The sequence below is a fragment of the Sparus aurata genome, chromosome 2 (genome assembly GCF_900880675.1).
Source record: "Sparus aurata chromosome 2, fSpaAur1.1, whole genome shotgun sequence".
NCBI lineage: Eukaryota > Metazoa > Chordata > Actinopteri > Spariformes > Sparidae > Sparus > Sparus aurata.
Genome location: NC_044188.1, coordinates 35,861,608 through 35,878,452, shown reverse-complemented (window position 1 = coordinate 35,878,452; position 16,845 = coordinate 35,861,608). Strand labels below are relative to the sequence as shown.

General features: G+C 39.6%; 2 protein-coding genes across 11 annotated transcripts in view; one reads left to right on the top strand and one right to left on the bottom strand.

Moving 5' to 3' along the window:
* The window catches only part of fat3a (FAT atypical cadherin 3a), a 417,900-nt gene that overhangs the window by 197,485 nt on the left and 203,570 nt on the right, over positions 1–16,845 (top strand). The gene's annotated exons all lie outside the window — the stretch shown is intronic.
* Positions 10,162–13,199, bottom strand: LOC115569598 (uncharacterized). The gene is made up of 2 exons (XM_030397601.1): positions 12,733–13,199; positions 10,162–11,786 (listed from the first exon to the last, which is right to left on the bottom strand). Exons 1-2 carry the CDS (start codon positions 12,800–12,802, stop codon positions 10,726–10,728), a joined length of 1,131 nt encoding a protein of 376 aa, XP_030253461.1. The 5' UTR covers positions 12,803–13,199; the 3' UTR covers positions 10,162–10,725.

Below are 16,845 nucleotides of genomic sequence, written 5' to 3'. Positions count from 1 at the left end.
TGAGTATTTTCCGTTAGTATACATTGATTTGATCAAATCGTATACTTTTCCTCCAATACCACTTTTGATTAATTTAAAGAAAAGGCCGTTTTGCCAGATTGAATCAAAGGCTTTTTGAAAATCCACAAAGCAAGCATATATTTTTGTGTTATTTTTTTGCACATATTTATCAATTAGAGTGTGCAGTGTAAGAATATGGCCCATGGTTCTAAATTTAGGTAGGAATCCAATTTGGCTTCTGCTTAATATATAATGTTCTGTAATGAAATCTATAATTTGTGAATTTAGTATACTACATAAAACCTTTCCAAGACATGAGTTTATGCAGATCCCATGGTAATTCTGGGGGTCTGTCTTGTCTCCACTTTTAAATATAAGACTTATCAGTCCTTCGTTCGATATCTCAGCTCTGACTACTAAATTAAAACGTTTCAGAATGACTGATTTGAATTTAGTCTGTGTGTTAAAGCTTCACATTTAGGATGCTGTCAGGTCCACAGGCTTTTCTACATTTTAGGGCTTCAAATTTTTGGTCCAATTCTTTTTCAGTAATTTCATAATCTAATGGGTTTTGGTAGTCCTTAATGATTGTTTCTAATTGATTAAATTTTTCTTGTATTTGGTCTCGTTTGGGTCTGTTACTTGTTGTTTGGTATAAGTCTTTGAAGTGCTTTATCCAGATATCACCATCTTGAATGGCAAGATTATTATTGTTGTTGTTATTATTGTTTAAGTTCTTCCAGTAGCCCAAGAAACTGTTTGAGTTTATTGATTATTCAATTAAATTGACCTGGTTTTTATGGTGCTGCTCTCTTTTAGTTCTCAATGTTTGTTTGTGTGTCTCCGTAGTGAATATGTAGGTCCTGATTTTCTAGATCTCTGTGCTTTTAGTTGGATAATTGTCTTAGTTGTTTCCTTATGTTTTTGCATTCTGAGTCATACCATTGTTCTTGCTTTCCCTTTTTTGGGTTTAGTTTTAGGAAGGGTAAGTTAGATTGTTGTGCCACATAATGGAAGATATTGTTGCTGTGCTTTGTGGCTATGTTTGCTCCTTTACTGTGTGGATATATATGGGCCAGGAAAGCATTTAAACGTTCTTGGGTTCCATGGCTGCTCATTGCCTCCTGATATTCAGGTAATCTGTTCTGCTCCCACCTGTAGTGAGTTGTTATGTTATGTAGTTTACTGGGATTGGGGCAAGTTTGGTTAGCTTGTGTTCTTTTTAAGTATATATTGTTCTGGTTATGGTCTGAAAAGGGTGTTTGTTGCTTAACTGTGAATGCTCTGAAAGAGAAAGGGTCTGTTAAATCTGTTATTGCGTAATCTACTCTGCTACTGCCAAGAGAAGAGCTGTAGGTCTAACGGCCAAAAGAGTCCCCTCTTATCCGACCATTGACTATGTACAAGACTGAGGGCCCGGCAGAGCTGCAGTAGTGCTTTCCCATGTTTGTTTGTCATTTTGTCATAATTATTCCTCAGGGGAAGAGTTAGTTAGGTGTTAGTTTTGTTATTCATATATTTGTCTCCTTTTGTGTTGGTAGTGTCTGATTCTTCTGCTGTGTGTGCATTCATATCACCTACAAGTAAGAGATTTCCCTGTGTTTGGAAATGGTTGATGTATCCTTCTAGAGCAGCAAAGGTTTGATCCTTAAAATAGGGAGATTCACCTGGAGGGATGTAGAAAGCACATAGAAAGATATTTTGTGTATTGGAGGTCAGGTCTTTTTAAACTTAAGCCATATATAATTTTCACCTTCTCTAACAAGTTCAATGTAATTTGTATATTCAGCTTTAAACCAAATAAGTATTCCCCATGAGCTCCTTTCTTGTGTTACTCCAGGAAGCTTTTTTGAATAGACTGTCAACTCCCCATAGCCTGGAGGACAGCCGGTGGGCAGGTCTCCTCTGTCCCATGTCTCCATTTAAATGGAGTAATAGTATTCATAAACAAATTGTTTACAGCAGTTCACAATGTGTGTGTGTGTGTGTTTGTGTGTCTGTGTGTGTGTTTGTGTGTAAGTGTGTGTTCACCAGGGCCCCTGGCCGGTGACGTGCATGCAGATGAGGATGAGCATTTGTCTGATTACCATCATGTGACGTGAGCCTGAAGCTCCATTGAGGGCTTCAGTGTAGCTACTCTCATGTAGCTACGGCCTGTGCAGCCGTGATGTTGTTGCTGAGCGAAGGTTTTGCTGCCATGTTTGTGGTGGTCCTGCTGTGTTCATGGTGGCACTCCTGGGAGTTGGTGGGGGGCCAAGGTGAGGTGGGTATGGATGTGGGGGTCCATTGTGGGGTGATCATGGCAGTGGTAGTCGTGGGTTGGGTTGGGGCTGGGGTCTGGGATGAAGAGGGGGAAGATATTCAGGAGTTCCTTGGCGGTGCACTGGGGACTCTACAGTTGTTCCATGTCCTGGGTACTGAGAAGGGCAGTGCTGTGGGTGTTGTTGTGGTGAAGCTCTCCTTTCTCGTCTCTGGTGTGCTGGTCCCTGTGTCCCGGCCGGTGCTGCCGATGTTCGGATTCTCCTCTGTTTTTTTCTGTGGTTCGATATGGGGATACGGAGCAGCATCTTTCAGTGTCCTTGCGAAGGTAGAAATTATTTCTTTTTTGAGCTGTTCGTTGTCGTAGAGGTTGTCCATATTGAGGGTTGGTTGGTGGGCCAGGTATACGTTGGGTCTGAGGGCACAATCTCTTAACATGCTGGTATTGATTCCTAAAATTGTTTTGTAAATTTGTTTGTTTCGTGGGAGCAAAGTGGACATGACTATCTTTGTGTTGGGAAAAGTGTTGCTGGCCTTGTTGATCACTGCTCTTAGTGATGTTGCTACCTGTTCCTGCTGGGTTCTCAGATCATGGGTGCCTGTATGGATAATGTTGTGACTCGGGCTGCCAAGATGTTCTTCAGACAGCAGGTCAAGGGCTCTGTTGGTAGTGGCACATCAGATTTTGGTTACGCTGTGGTTTGGAAACAGTCTTTTTTCGTCCAAGAATTTCCTATTAGAGTCCATAAGGAAGATAATGTCTGATGTATATTGTATAATGGGAGTTAATAAATGCTCTGTTGGGTGCTTCTGTTCGTAGGGAAGATTGAGGTTTGTCTGCAGTTCTGGTGGCTGCTGCAAGTCAGAAGAGGCAGCCGGTGGGCTGGTGTGGATTCGTGGTTCCGGGAGGTTTGGGTTATTAGGAAGTTGCAGCTGCTCATTTAGACTGTTGATTGTCACCTCTCTCTCTCAGCTTTTCAGTCAGTGAAGAGATCTCTTTCTTGTTGTCAGTTCTCTCTCGCTGCATTTCTCTTATTAGGTCTGATAGTGTGGCTAGCTCTTTCCTGCATGGGTCTCTGTCATGCTGAAGTTCTTTTAGCTGGTTCTGGGTGTCTTCATATTGTGTCTTCATTGTTGACAGTTGCTGATGGATGGCTTTGTTCGATTCTCTAAAGGAGTTTGTCTGGAGAGATGTTTCCTGAAGTTGCACTAGTTCACTTTCCATATGTGCAAGCTTATCTCTCATTTCATTCATGGTTGTACGTATGAGAGAGTGTATATTGCTGGTCAGTTCCCTCTCCATGCCGTTCTGTTCCTCCTCTGCAAGGCTGTTGTGTGGTGGTGGTGGTGGTAGGGCAGCTGAAGTTGTCTGTGGGGGGTCCAGAGGGAGAGTGACAGCAGGGCCAGAATTCTCTCTGTGTGCTCCGGCTAGTGTTTTGAGGGTTTAAAAATCCAGTTGAAAGTTCTTTAAGTTTCCTTGTACCATAATTTTCCCAGTTTTGTAGATGTTGATAGTTGTTATCACTGTACCTTGGTCTTCACTTTCTTTCAGCTGTAGTTTCCATCCATTACAAATGCCTTTTCTTTTTGCAGAGGGGTGGTGGAGAATTATGGCACTGTGCCATGCACCTGGGTGTCCAGTTTAAATTATTATGTTGCTGACCTCTCCATTTTTATAAAGGTCAGAAAACAAAGTCTCAGGCTTTCCCTCCAGGAGCTTCTGTTTCAAATCTTTTCTTTGAGACTCATTTTTCACCTCAGAAGGGTAGTGGATTTGGTGGTAGTTAGCCAGAGTTGAGCATTGTGGGAGTGTCTCTGATTGGCTCATGCTGGTGGGGCTGTTGGTATACAGCATTCTAATTGGTCAGATTACTTCTAGTTTCAGTTGGTACTCACAGGGCCTTATTTGAATGAAATAGGCCTAATTGACAACAGATTGGAATCCCAGCTGTTAACTGTCAATGCTAATGCTAGCTTAATTTAGCTGACTGTTAAATCTTAGCATAAGCATACAAATTAATCAAAAATATGAGATGAAGATGGGTTTTCAGGACTTTCCAGTTCCTTTTCACATTTTTGTTACAGACACATTTCCTCCATTTCTTAGTAGATGAATGTTCTTCACTACCTTGGATGTAGATTGTTAGCTAGCAGAGCTAGCATTTTCCTGGTTTTGTCCTTTTGTCCTGCTTCTCTGGTCATTAATTGTCCACTGTAATCTTTCCTTGTCTTTGTTTCTGATGATTTTTTCCCCTCTTGAGGTTGTATTTGTCGTTTTAACAACAAACAGGTACAATAATTTAGGAGCTCTTGTAAACCATGACTTCTGTTTTCCGTTTCCAAGCAACTAGATAACCGTGGCGTTTTTATACCGTTGTTTATTTGACATCCCTATGCACAACAGGAATTTATTTATTCATTAAAAAAACACACAAAAAGGGCACTTTTTAATACGAGGCAAAAAGGGCAGGGGCTCAAGCACCCCTTGGGCCTTAAGGCCCCCACACACCGCCCAGACGTCCAACTGCCTTATCCAACCACTCTCCGACCACTCTGTTGCCTCTCGTCTGGCCCGTTCGGCACAAAAGTTGCATTGAACACACCGCTTCGATGTTCTGCCAGCTCCACAGTAGCGTGTACATTCTGTGAATGCGCGAGATGCAATGAGCCGGTGGCTCTAGAGTTAAAGATGCTGGACTAGAGGCCCACCTCCACAGACTTCGCATGCTCAGTCGGATCTGACAACGTCCGCGCGGCTCCGAAAGCTTCCAGCGCACCTGAACACACCAAACATATTTGTTCCCGACCTCGTTCGAGTCTCTCCAAACGCTTCAGACGTCCAACGGTTGGGCCGGTGTGTGGGGGCCTTTATATGTGCACGTGCCTGCTCCCCTAGAATTAGGGGGAGGGGGGTCATGGGGGGACAACTGCCAAGCAAGGCCCACATCAATTTACGACAATTCACAGCAGTTTTCGGTGTTGCCTGCAAATTGCTGTGTGCTGTCGTAAACCTGAACTTCCACAACAATCTACAGTGCCGTTTTTTTACAGAGTTAAAACCCACTTTTCATGCAGTGGCTGTTATTAAATAATGTACGCTGAAGTCAGAAGAACTCTCTGCAATCTACATAAAAACAAAGCAGACTACATGTGAAAAACCCCTCTAACGAATTTGTGTGTGTGTGTATATATATATATGTATATATGTGTATATATATATATATATATATATATATATATATATATATATATATATATATGTGTGTATGTGTGTATATATGTATATATATATATATATATACATATATACATAGGAAGGAACTAAAATACCAAGGAACTAAAATTTGGTGTTAATAGCATTTAGTTTGACCGAGATATATATATATATATATATATATATATATATATATATATATATTTGGTGTTAATAGCATTTAGTTTGACCGAGATATATATATATATATATATATATATATATATATATATATATATATATATATATATATATATATATATATCTCGGTCAAACTAAATGCTATTAACACCAAATTTTAGTTCCTTGGTTGCCATGACACTGGGAAGGGATGAGCCGAATTTGGCAAATTTTGGCTACTAGGAGGCACTGAAAAGATGGGAAGTTTTTATCTCTTGAACTGCTTCACCGATTTTTACGAAATTTGGTCGGTATGATGTAGGGCCAATCCTGAAGCCATATCTTGAAGGTGGTCATGACTAGTCAATGTGGGCGTGTCTTATTAGAAGACAAAAAACAACAAACATTAATTTCAGCCAAACTATCATGCTTAGAGCTTTGAAATTTATATGGTAGATATAGAATAGGTGACAGTTCTTCCATACCAAAAATTGCACATGTACTCCACTAGGTGGCGCTATAATGAATGCTATCGCGTTTTTGCCTGTAACTTCCACATTATAAATAACACATTTGCAAACCTTATATCCATATGTTCCCTGAACACATCTGGGTTTTCTGACATAGGACACGACCACTTCTGCTACAAATTCCCTTCGCAAAATCGTCACATATGCAAAACCTACTTTTTCCAACTCCTATATATATATATATATCTCGGTCAAACTAAATGCTATTAACACCAAATTTTAGATCCTTCGTTGCCATGACACTGGGAAGGGATGAGCCGAATTTGGCGAATTTTGGCCACTAAGGGGCGCTTATATATGGGAACTTTATATCTCTTGAACGGCTACACCGATTTTTACGAAATTTGGTCGTATGATGTTGGGCCAATCCTGAGGCCATATCTTGAAGGTGGTCATGACTGGTCAATGTGGGCGTGGCTTATTGCAACAAATCCAATTCGGCACACATTCAGCCTTTTGCACTTTCAGTGCACTTCCCATTACAGCGAATACCACGGACGTTGGCCTGTGTCCTCACTTTTGCCCCGAGCCCGTCATCCTTTGGGGCCAACTTCCGTGGGCTCTGCAGTGCGTGGGGTCTGAGTCGCACGGGGGGGGCTTGGCATTCACACTATTGTTCTTCTGGGGTTTATCTTTATTATTCCTGATTCCGAAAGTTTTTTGGCTCGCTTCTTCTCCTACAAATCTTAAGCTATTGAAACCATTCAAATGTCAAAATGTTCAGCTTTTTAAGGACATGATGGCGTCTATTTTTCTTGTTTCTATCTTTTATACTTTTGGAAATATTCAGCTTTTTCTGCCAAATTTTTCCCATTCATCCTTATGGGAATTTTTTCAAATTTCATTCTGCTATAACTTCAGCATACGTTCAGCTATAGAACCGTTAACTATTAAAATGTTCAGCTTTCAGCCTTGTGCTTTTTTAACTTTTTAACTTTTCAACTTTTTCAGAAATTTAGCTTTTTCAAAAAATGTTTTTACATTGCAGCAAATGGGAAAAGCTTCAAATCCTCTTCAAAACTCATCGACTTTCAACCTCTTGTTCTCCCTCATGCCTCGAGCGAGAGACACCATTCAAACTTTAAAAGAGTCACCAGATCTAGAACTATTGGACCTGTATCAAGTTTTTAAAAATCTTGTACGGTTCTGAAATGGTCGCAGTTTTAGTTTTAAGGATTTTAAGCCCGTCTTCTGAGTTTATAATGGGTGTGTATTGCGTGAGCTAGAGTGCGTGACATCATCAACTGCCGCACCCCAGAGTGTGGAGCAGCTCCGAAAACGGGAATTTTTGGCTTTCAGCTGATGATCTCATTTCAGCTGTAGGACTTACGGTTTTGGATTTAGAAGCCCGATAGCAACAAGCACTACTGCTTCTTGCCCATAAGCCGCAATAATAATTTTGAGCCTACATTTCTGGAGGATCGCAGACAGTACATGTTTTGCCTCTCGCTCCTGTGCCCTCATTATGCACTCTAAAGAAATAAAAATGACATGAGTGCGTTCAGCAATGTCTCCTGTTACTCAACATGTAAATATTTTGGCGATAACTATAGACCCTTTTTCAGCCAACGTCATAAAATATGTGCGCGCGCATTTCGGCAACGGAAGTGGTGTTGTTTTCCGGCAGCTCTGACTGACAAAGAAGAGGCGGCAACTGGTTAACAAGCATTTACAAAGTTTGCTCGTATCAACATGTCTGGTTGTTGCGTATACGGTTGTACGAATCGCTATTCCACCGGCGGACTGAAGTTTTATAGGATTCCGACAGGATCACGACCATTTCAGAGCAACCGGCGGCGTCTGTGGCTGCAGGCGATTAAACGTGTGGACTGGAATGAGGACATAATCAAAAATGCTCGCGTCTGCAGTGCCCACTTTATATCAGGTAAGGTTATCTATCAAGCTTACTCTTTGGTTATATGGAAAAGTCTTGTTTACATTAGTGATTTTCTGTATGATGCAGAATAATAATCAAATGCAGCTAAAGTTTGATAAGCTAACGTTAGATTTGCCTAGTAGCTTGCTAGGCTAAACAAACCTGTTTTTGTTTTATTTTTGCAGGCGAAGCGTCATTGGACTCTAGTAGTCCTGATTTTGTGCCATCTGTGTTCATGTACACAAAACAAAGCCAGAACCCGGATTCAAAGATGGACAGGTAAGATAAGACTTGCCCTCCTCTCAGTCGTTTTTTGTTTTGTTTTCCTCTCGTGAATAAGCTTTGGTGCCGACAGCTGGTGTTTCTAGGTATGGATTAGTCTAACTGTAAATTTCTGCTGTTTCTGAAGGTACCATAGGAAAAGGAGGAGAGATGACAGACCTGACACTGCAGCAAATCAACCTGTTCCTTCTGAAAGTCCAGAACAAGAATGCAGCATGGATCATTGTCCTGGTATGAATATATTAATGAATATATCATCTTACAATTAAGTGATTGATTGTCAGGCCCCTGGATGGGTCAAATTCAGAGGAAAAATCTCTCCCTGGGATCAATAATGTATCTTATCTTCTGTCATGGAAAAGTTTTGAAAATTCCTTGGTAAAAATGTGTGAGAACCCTTGGATGTGAACTTGTTTGCATTGGTTGCAGCACATGCTAATTTTTAACTTTTCTATATTGAAGCTGAAGAGGATATCCCAGTTCCAAAGAGAGCGTACGATGATCTGAACCTGAGATATAGCCAACTTCAGGAGGACTATGTCAACCTGCGACAGGAGTTTGACACACTAAGAGAAGAAAATGTAAAGCTAAAAGAGGAGCTGCAAAAATCTACATTCTCCTACACCACTGTTAAGTGCAACATTGGACAATTGATTTTTCTCACAGGACTGACCTCTGTGGTCTTTGAGTGGCTGATTACAAAATTAATGGGTAGCGTAGAAAGAATTCACAACAAACTTACAGTAGAGGACCACCTATTGATTATATTGATGAAATTAAGGTTGGGCCTATGTAATAGTGATTTGGCTTATAGATTTCAGGTATCAAAAACCACCATATCAAATATTTTGCGGAGCTGGGTCCCTGCTATGGCCTTGGTCCTCAAGCCACTCATTAAATGGCCGAGTAAGGGTGCAGTACTTAAAAATATGCCAAAAATATTCAAGCGCAACTTTAAAAGATGCCGGTGCATAATAGATTGCACAGAAATTTTCATAGCTAGACCCAGTAATCTGACTTCCAGGGCCCAGACATGGTCAAACTACAAACACAACAACACAATTAAATACTTGATCGGAATCACTCCAGCTGGTGCAATTTCATTTCTGTCTCCTGGGTGGGGTGGACGGGTTTCAGACAAGCAGATCACTAAGGAGTCAGGTTTCCTCAAACTTTTGGAGCCTAGGGATGAGGTTCTAGCAGACAGAGGATTTCTCATCAGAGATGAGCTTGCGGCCTATGGCGCAACCCTTCGTATCCCTCATTTTACAAAAGGAAAGAAGCAGCTTTCTGCACAGGAAGTGGACACATCTAGACAACTTTCTCGTGTGAGGATCCATGTTGAACGAGTTATTGGTCGGTGGAAAAACTTTAAGATTTTGCAAACCGTTATTCCAGTGTCGCAGGTTAACATACTAGATGATGTTGTCATTGTATGTGGTGCCCTGACAAACCTCTGTAAGAGTGTTGTTCTCAAATGAGTAACACATAACCAAGTATGACTTCCAACAGAACTGATTACATGTGCAGATTTTAAAACGTTCTCATGCCACAAAATGTTGGATGCTGTCACGGAAAACTTGTTGACATTTTTGTGTGTGTGTGTGTATTTGATGGGGGGGTTATTTTTAAAAATGTAATGATGTGGGAATGTGTGTTTCTTAACTTTGTGACTTTGTAATTGAAATTTTGCATAACTGTGCATTTTGTGATTTTACAAGAATGTAAAACATGTATTTAGGCCTACTGTATTTAAAATGAAATGCATTTTAATAAACCTCCCCACATTGGCTGCCACTGGTGTGTCTAATGGTCCTTTTCCCCCCAAATTATCTCAACAATTCAGAGTGCAGTATCATTTTTATTTGTAATGTAACAGTTTCATTCCATTCATGTGCCATTAAAGTGCCACTAAACATTAACAACATGAAAAGTATCAGTATGTACAATATATTTGAATCAAACTGGTTCTGTATGTTGTAAACGGTAAATAATAATAATGTTAGGTCGCAAGTTATCTCTGGATAAATAGCATTATAGAATAAAACTTTAAATATCTTGTTGCACTCAAGTGCAACTAGACACAGCAGTCAACAATATAACATGTACAGAAAAGGCTGCTGATTAATTAATTGTTTCAATACCTCTACATTGATGACTTGGTTTTCACAAAATATTTACAAAATAAGATGTTTGATCTATAATAAGCAGTACTGTTGATATAATGACAAAGTGGGTAAATGCGAATAATAAAAAAGAACAGTCTGGTAGGTTCAGAGCATCATTTAACTATAATGCAACTTTAAAAAAACAGGGAAAGACAATTCATAACGAACATCTAAGAACATATCTGATCTCCTATCACATTGCAATACATTATATTGCTCACTCCTACATGAAGGCATTCAAGCCTCAACTCTCAGACATTTCTTACATGACCATGTTGCTGGCTTCCTTTTTATTTGTGCACAACTGTAGTGAATGTGGTTGTTGCATTTGACACAGATTATCATCCTGCCAAAATCTGGTTTTTCACAGTATTCGCAGGCTCTCTGTGACACCAAGACAGGGTCATGTCTTCTTGTGAGTAACTCAGGCAACACACTTGAGATAAAGAACTTATGTGCTTTTGGCAAAGCCTCCTGCAGAAACTCTTCATTTCTTAGGATACGTTGCACAATGAACTTCTCCTTCGTCCACAACACAAAGTCACAGTAGCTAACACCACACACAAACATGTGAAGTTGAGTTTGATAGTAGTATGTGTGTGAATGTTTCAACGAGAATGACTTGTCCAGACAAAACTGCTCATCTTCTGTACATCCTTGAAGGCTATTCCTGTATTTGTAGGGACACTTTATCTCTACCACCCCTTTGCCACAGCAGGTACATCTTGCTATCCCATCTGGCGATGATCCAAGGTGTGGCTCAGAGGGTTGCACTACTAAGCCACATGAGCTGATGCTGAACTCTGGATGGCTTTGGGACATAAATGCAGTGTAGGCTTGTCTTGCTGTTTCCTCCATGTTTTTACCCCAGAGCACAGATGGGACATTTAACTCTGTTTTGTTGTACTGCATTATGTCATTTAGGTATGTTTTGCTGATCTTGTCAGTTGTGGTTGCATGGTGAAATTTGGTGCTTGTGATCCGACCAGCCCTATAAGTGTGCCACTCATTTGACCTTGACTGTTGCCGTGTCACAAATTCCAGTTTCTCACATTGATGAGGATGTAGTGTAGTTTTTAGTTTGTGAAATGTATCCTCACATTTCACCTCCATTTCCTGTGGTGAGAGATCCCTGAGCGTTGTATCAAATAAAGCAGTCAAGGGCTCAGGTAAGTCTGGATGCTCCTCTGAATCAGTGTCAGATGATGCAGTGTCTGTGTCACTATTGTCCAGGCTTGTCAGCACTGCAGCACCTGGGTACACATCCCGCAGTTCCTGGATGTCTTCATCTGTCAACACTGATAACAGAGCAACAAAAAGACACATTAGTGTGCTGCATAATGTTCACATTTGAGGAATTATGACTGAATTATTCTAAAACCAGACCAGTTAAGCTGAAGGTAAAAAACAATCTAATTTCTAGAATCAGTTATCTGAAGACAAAAGGACAGACATATTTTGAATATGATACTGAAACTATTCAAATGATACTGAAACTATTCAAACTGGGCGTGTATGTTTACAAAAGGTCATGATGCCACGTTGGTCTGTTGGCCTTTTCATCTCTGCATCACTAAGTAACACCTTTCTCAGGCTACATTCTGATGTCAAAACACCGAGGAGAAATCCTGAGAATGAATTCAATGCACTATGGCAAAAGGAAACTTATCTAGGCTCTGTCAACTATTACATGCCTCTGGGTCTGATACTATTCTTCCTAGCAGATGTTGAAGCTGCTGGAAGTTGCCTGCCTAGCCTCTTTGGTTTGTGGAAGCTGATCTCCCTCAGTGGAGCTGGTCTGACTTCTTTCCTGCTGATGTCTTTCCACATGCACTCTTCAGACGTAACTGCTGCTTTCTCTGTCCTTCCCATCCTAACATAGAGCTCAACTTTGAATAATATTGCAGCTGCATGGCTGCAGCATGACCCAAGCCTGAAATTTCACAAAAACATAATAAACATACTGGCTGATCCATAATGTTATGACGCGGGCTTGAAAGTAACATTTGTTCACAGACAAATCTCGGCTCTGGCTATGAAGTAGGTAAACATCTAATTTACTAGACATGTGAGTAAGTATCCTAAGCTTAATCAGGTTTGGAATGTAACTGAACGATATTGGCTGCTGACATTTTGAACCCTGTTGTCACTGTTCATGTTTCAAACCCTGGTTATGACAAAGTTACAGGGCAAGGCATACGATGTTTTATATGGAAAGGAGACACCAAATAACAGGCTACTTACCCCGCCATACAGGTGCAGTTCGCTGTGAGGACGTAGTTTTCTCGTTTGTTGATGATGACCCAAGCCTCATACATCGTTGTCTTGTGTCCTTGTCTTTGACTAGGGAGAATTTCTGACCTCAAAACACAAAACTCCGAGTCTATGTCATGGTATTTGACGTTCTGTACATGACCACAGACAACGTATTCATACGCATCCAGCGATTTATAGGCTCGCAATTTCTCTCTGGTGTACACGCTCGGTTTCTCTATTAAATAGGTATAAATATCTGGCCACTGTATATTCGGCCATTTGCTAACGTCGTCAACCCACTCATTAATAGAGCAGGGATCTGGAAGTCGGACACCATTTGTCAAAGTCAACTTGTTAAGGTAACATTCACGATCTTTAGTTGTTAATCCATTAGCATAGTTTGACAAGCTGTTTATCTCCGCCATACTTCCGTTGCCAAAGTGCGCGCGCATACGTTCTACGTCATCATTGTGTACAAACAGAAAAAGGGTCTATTAAAGTTTTCTCAAGAATCGCAGGAGTTTGGGAGGCATTTTCCCATTCATTCCTTATGGGGAAATTTTCGTCTTTGTCTCTGCTCCTGCTGCAGCATGTCTGCAGCCATTTTAAGCTCTTTCTGCCTTTAACTTTTCACCTTTTAGCCTTTTTTCACCTTTTTAAGCTCTTTCTGCCCTCTTACTCTACAACTTTTTGGGCTTTTCAGTCTTTTTTCACCTTTTTAAGCTCTTCCCGCCCTCTGACTCTACAGCTTTTTAGCCTTTTCAGACATTCGTTTTTCTGCATTTTCAGCTCCTTCAAACATTCAACTTCATGTTCAGCAATTAAAATGTTCAACTTTCTCACCTCTTTAAGCCCCCTTAAATTTTTCTGCCCTGTCAGCTTTTTAAAATATTCATCTTTCTGCCTTTTCAACTCCTTCAAACATTCTGCTTCATGTTCAGCTATGAAAATGTTAAACTTTATGAACTCTTTTAGCCCTCCTAAGCTTTTCTGCCTTTTCAGCTTTTTAAAACATTCATCTTTCTTTTGAGCTACAGACACCATTCCAACTTTATAATATATAAATATTTTGGTGATAACCATTAGTTTTTTCAAAAATCGCAAGGGTTTGGGAGGCATGGGGACATTTTAATCTTTGGCTTTGCTCCTGCTCCACCATGTGTGCAGCCATTTTAAGCTTTTTTTTCCTTTAACTTTTCTCCTTTTCAACCTTTTTTCACCTCTTCATCCCTCTTTCTCTACAGCTTTTTAGCCTTTTCAGCCTTTATTCACCTTTTTAAGCTCTTTCAGCCCTCTTACTCTACAGCTTTTTAGCCTCTTTAGGCATTCATCTCTGCCTTTTCAACTCCTTTAAACATTCAACTTCATGTTCAGCTAGAGAAACTGTTCAGCTATCAAAATGTTCAACTTTGTTAGCCCATTAAGCCTATTGCTTTTAAGCCTTTCTGCCTTACCAGGTATTGGAAAATTCAGCTTTTTCTGCAAATTTCCGACCATTCAACCTATACTTTTACGCATTTTCGGCAGTATGTTCAGCAGATTTCGCTTCAGCCTTCAGCATTCACACTGTATTTTCGCAGGAAATGCAATTTTTCTAGTTATTATTATATCTTCCGGGTCAGAAATTTCAAACCTTAACTCCTTCCACATTTTTCAACGGATTCACTCCATTTAAACACAGAATATTCATCTCAATTGGGAATCCCTCGCTTCCATTTTTCTAATTGATATTCATAATTTCAGAAATATTAGACGTTTTTCGCCCATTTTTTCCCATTCAACAGATGACGGAATCTTCAAAAATCTTCAATTTTCACACTTTTTCATGCATTTTCAAAGCTCATCTAATCATTCACACGTCCACATTAAAACTCCATTCAAACTGTTAAACGTTCACAAAGATTAGGACTTTTCTCGCCTGAATTCAACTTTGTCACAGCATTCATACTTTTTCGAAATGAGAGGAAAAATATCTAGAGGCAGACAAACACATCCACTTTTCTAAACTGCTCAACGAGACACATTTCCGACCACAGACACACAAAAACTTCACAGAATGCTCAAAAGACTCTCATAGTTTTGACCATATCATTATTTTAGTGATAGCAGTAACTGTTTTGCAGAGAGAAGTATAATAATGTGAGGTGAGCCTCAGCTGAAATCACTGTTAAATCAGCTCTCACATCCCATTACCAGGTCCAGCCTGGTTACCATCACCGTGGCAACCGAGATCAACCGAGTATGTGATTCATTCTCACTGTAACATCTCTTCATACTCCATCGGCTGCTTTTCAACACAAATTTAAGCTAGCATTGCAGTTTGTCTCAAACCTTATATTCTATTCTTAATGCTTCATTCTCACCAAACTATAAGGAAGCTTCATTCTCTTCAGATGAGACTTTAAATGAATTAAAGCAACCAATTCAGTTTGGCCTTAGTTTTTCAACCAATTCTACATTATTTTCAACCCAGGAACTCTGTTTAAATTTATTTACATATTCCCAATCATTGACACATCGAAATGTATTGAGTTCCTCAGTCTGATTCAGAGTCTTTGACTCATTCGTACTGTAACATCTCTTCAAACTCTATATATTTTAATGCTTCATTCTCACCCAACTATTACAAAGTTCATTCTCTTCAGACAAGACTTCAGATGAATTAAAGCTACCAATTCAGTTTGGCTTTAGTTTTTTAATAAATTCTACATTATTTCACAGTTTTCAGATATTGTTGACATTATTCAAAGTTTTCACAGCCAGCAATCCGCATTTGGCTTCAGCTGGTCAACAGGGAGCATTCACAACCGCAAGTTCTTCAAAACTTGCCTTTTCTAGTTTCCAACTGTCGTTTTTGTTTCTTATTTTGTACTCTTTTGTAGCCCTTGTGTTATCACAGGTTTTTTTTTTACAGTAACAAATGTCTAAATGGACTCAACTGATTAGTAGGGCTGTCAGGCGATTAAAAAAATTTATCTGATTAATTACAGGATTTGTAATTAATTAATCTAATTAATCGCATTTTAATCTCATATCTGCTAAATAAAGAATTCGAATTCTAGGACATTACAAAATTGTATTGCATGACTAATCAATTGAATACACTAAGAAGAGAAGATGGACACAACGTACACGGGCTCGTGTCGGGTCGGGCTTGATATTTTGGGCCCGATCTAAGCTCTAAGACATATGTCTATGGCTACCGTAACGTGCCACTGCCAAGTATCCTACGGATCATTCAATGGGCCAAATTTAAAATGCTCGCGCATTGAATTGCCTCTCAGAATCTCAGAATTAATTGCGTTATTTTTATAATGCGTTAATTTGCTGTGTAATTAATTAATCTCATTAACGCGTTAAACTGACAGCCCTACTGATTAGGTTTTAGTGGTCAAAGGTCACTGTGACTTCACAAAACACATTTTTGGCAAGAACTCAATAATTTGTACAGTTATCATAGCAACCTTTCTCCAACATGTGTGATCAGATAAAATGATGAATATTTAATATCAAAAAGTTCAAAGGCCAACTTTAATACACAAGACACACTCTGTAGTCATGTATTTGTCAAATTCTTCTTCCTCCTTTTCTCTTATAATATGGTTACTCTTTCTTCGTAACACTGCAGCTCCTCTTGTCTGGCATTTTCAAAATGACAGATGGTACAATAAATTAAGCTAGCCATTACAATGGGGGAATTATTTGCCGAATTGTCATCTTTGACAAGCTGAAAGTGGTTGCACTGCTAGAAAATGTACTATAGAATTAGTACAATAGAGAGAACTCTGCCTCATACATCTTGTTAGATAGCTCCACCTTTCATTGATCTCCTTCTTTATCCTTTGAGAAGGAAAGACACTTAACAGATCACACAGTTTTGTATGTTTAATGTTTCACAATGGTATGACTTCTTTTCTGGTATTATCATAATTGTTGTTGTTACTGTGTTAAGTATTTCAACTGGCTCTAAATTGATGAGATGAAAAGCCAACACAGTCTACCCCTGGCTACTTCTCAATTTGGCTAGAGCAATGGCCACCGTAAATAGAACTTTACCTGGATATTGTTCTCACAATTTGAGTTGTTTAATTGGTAGTTAAT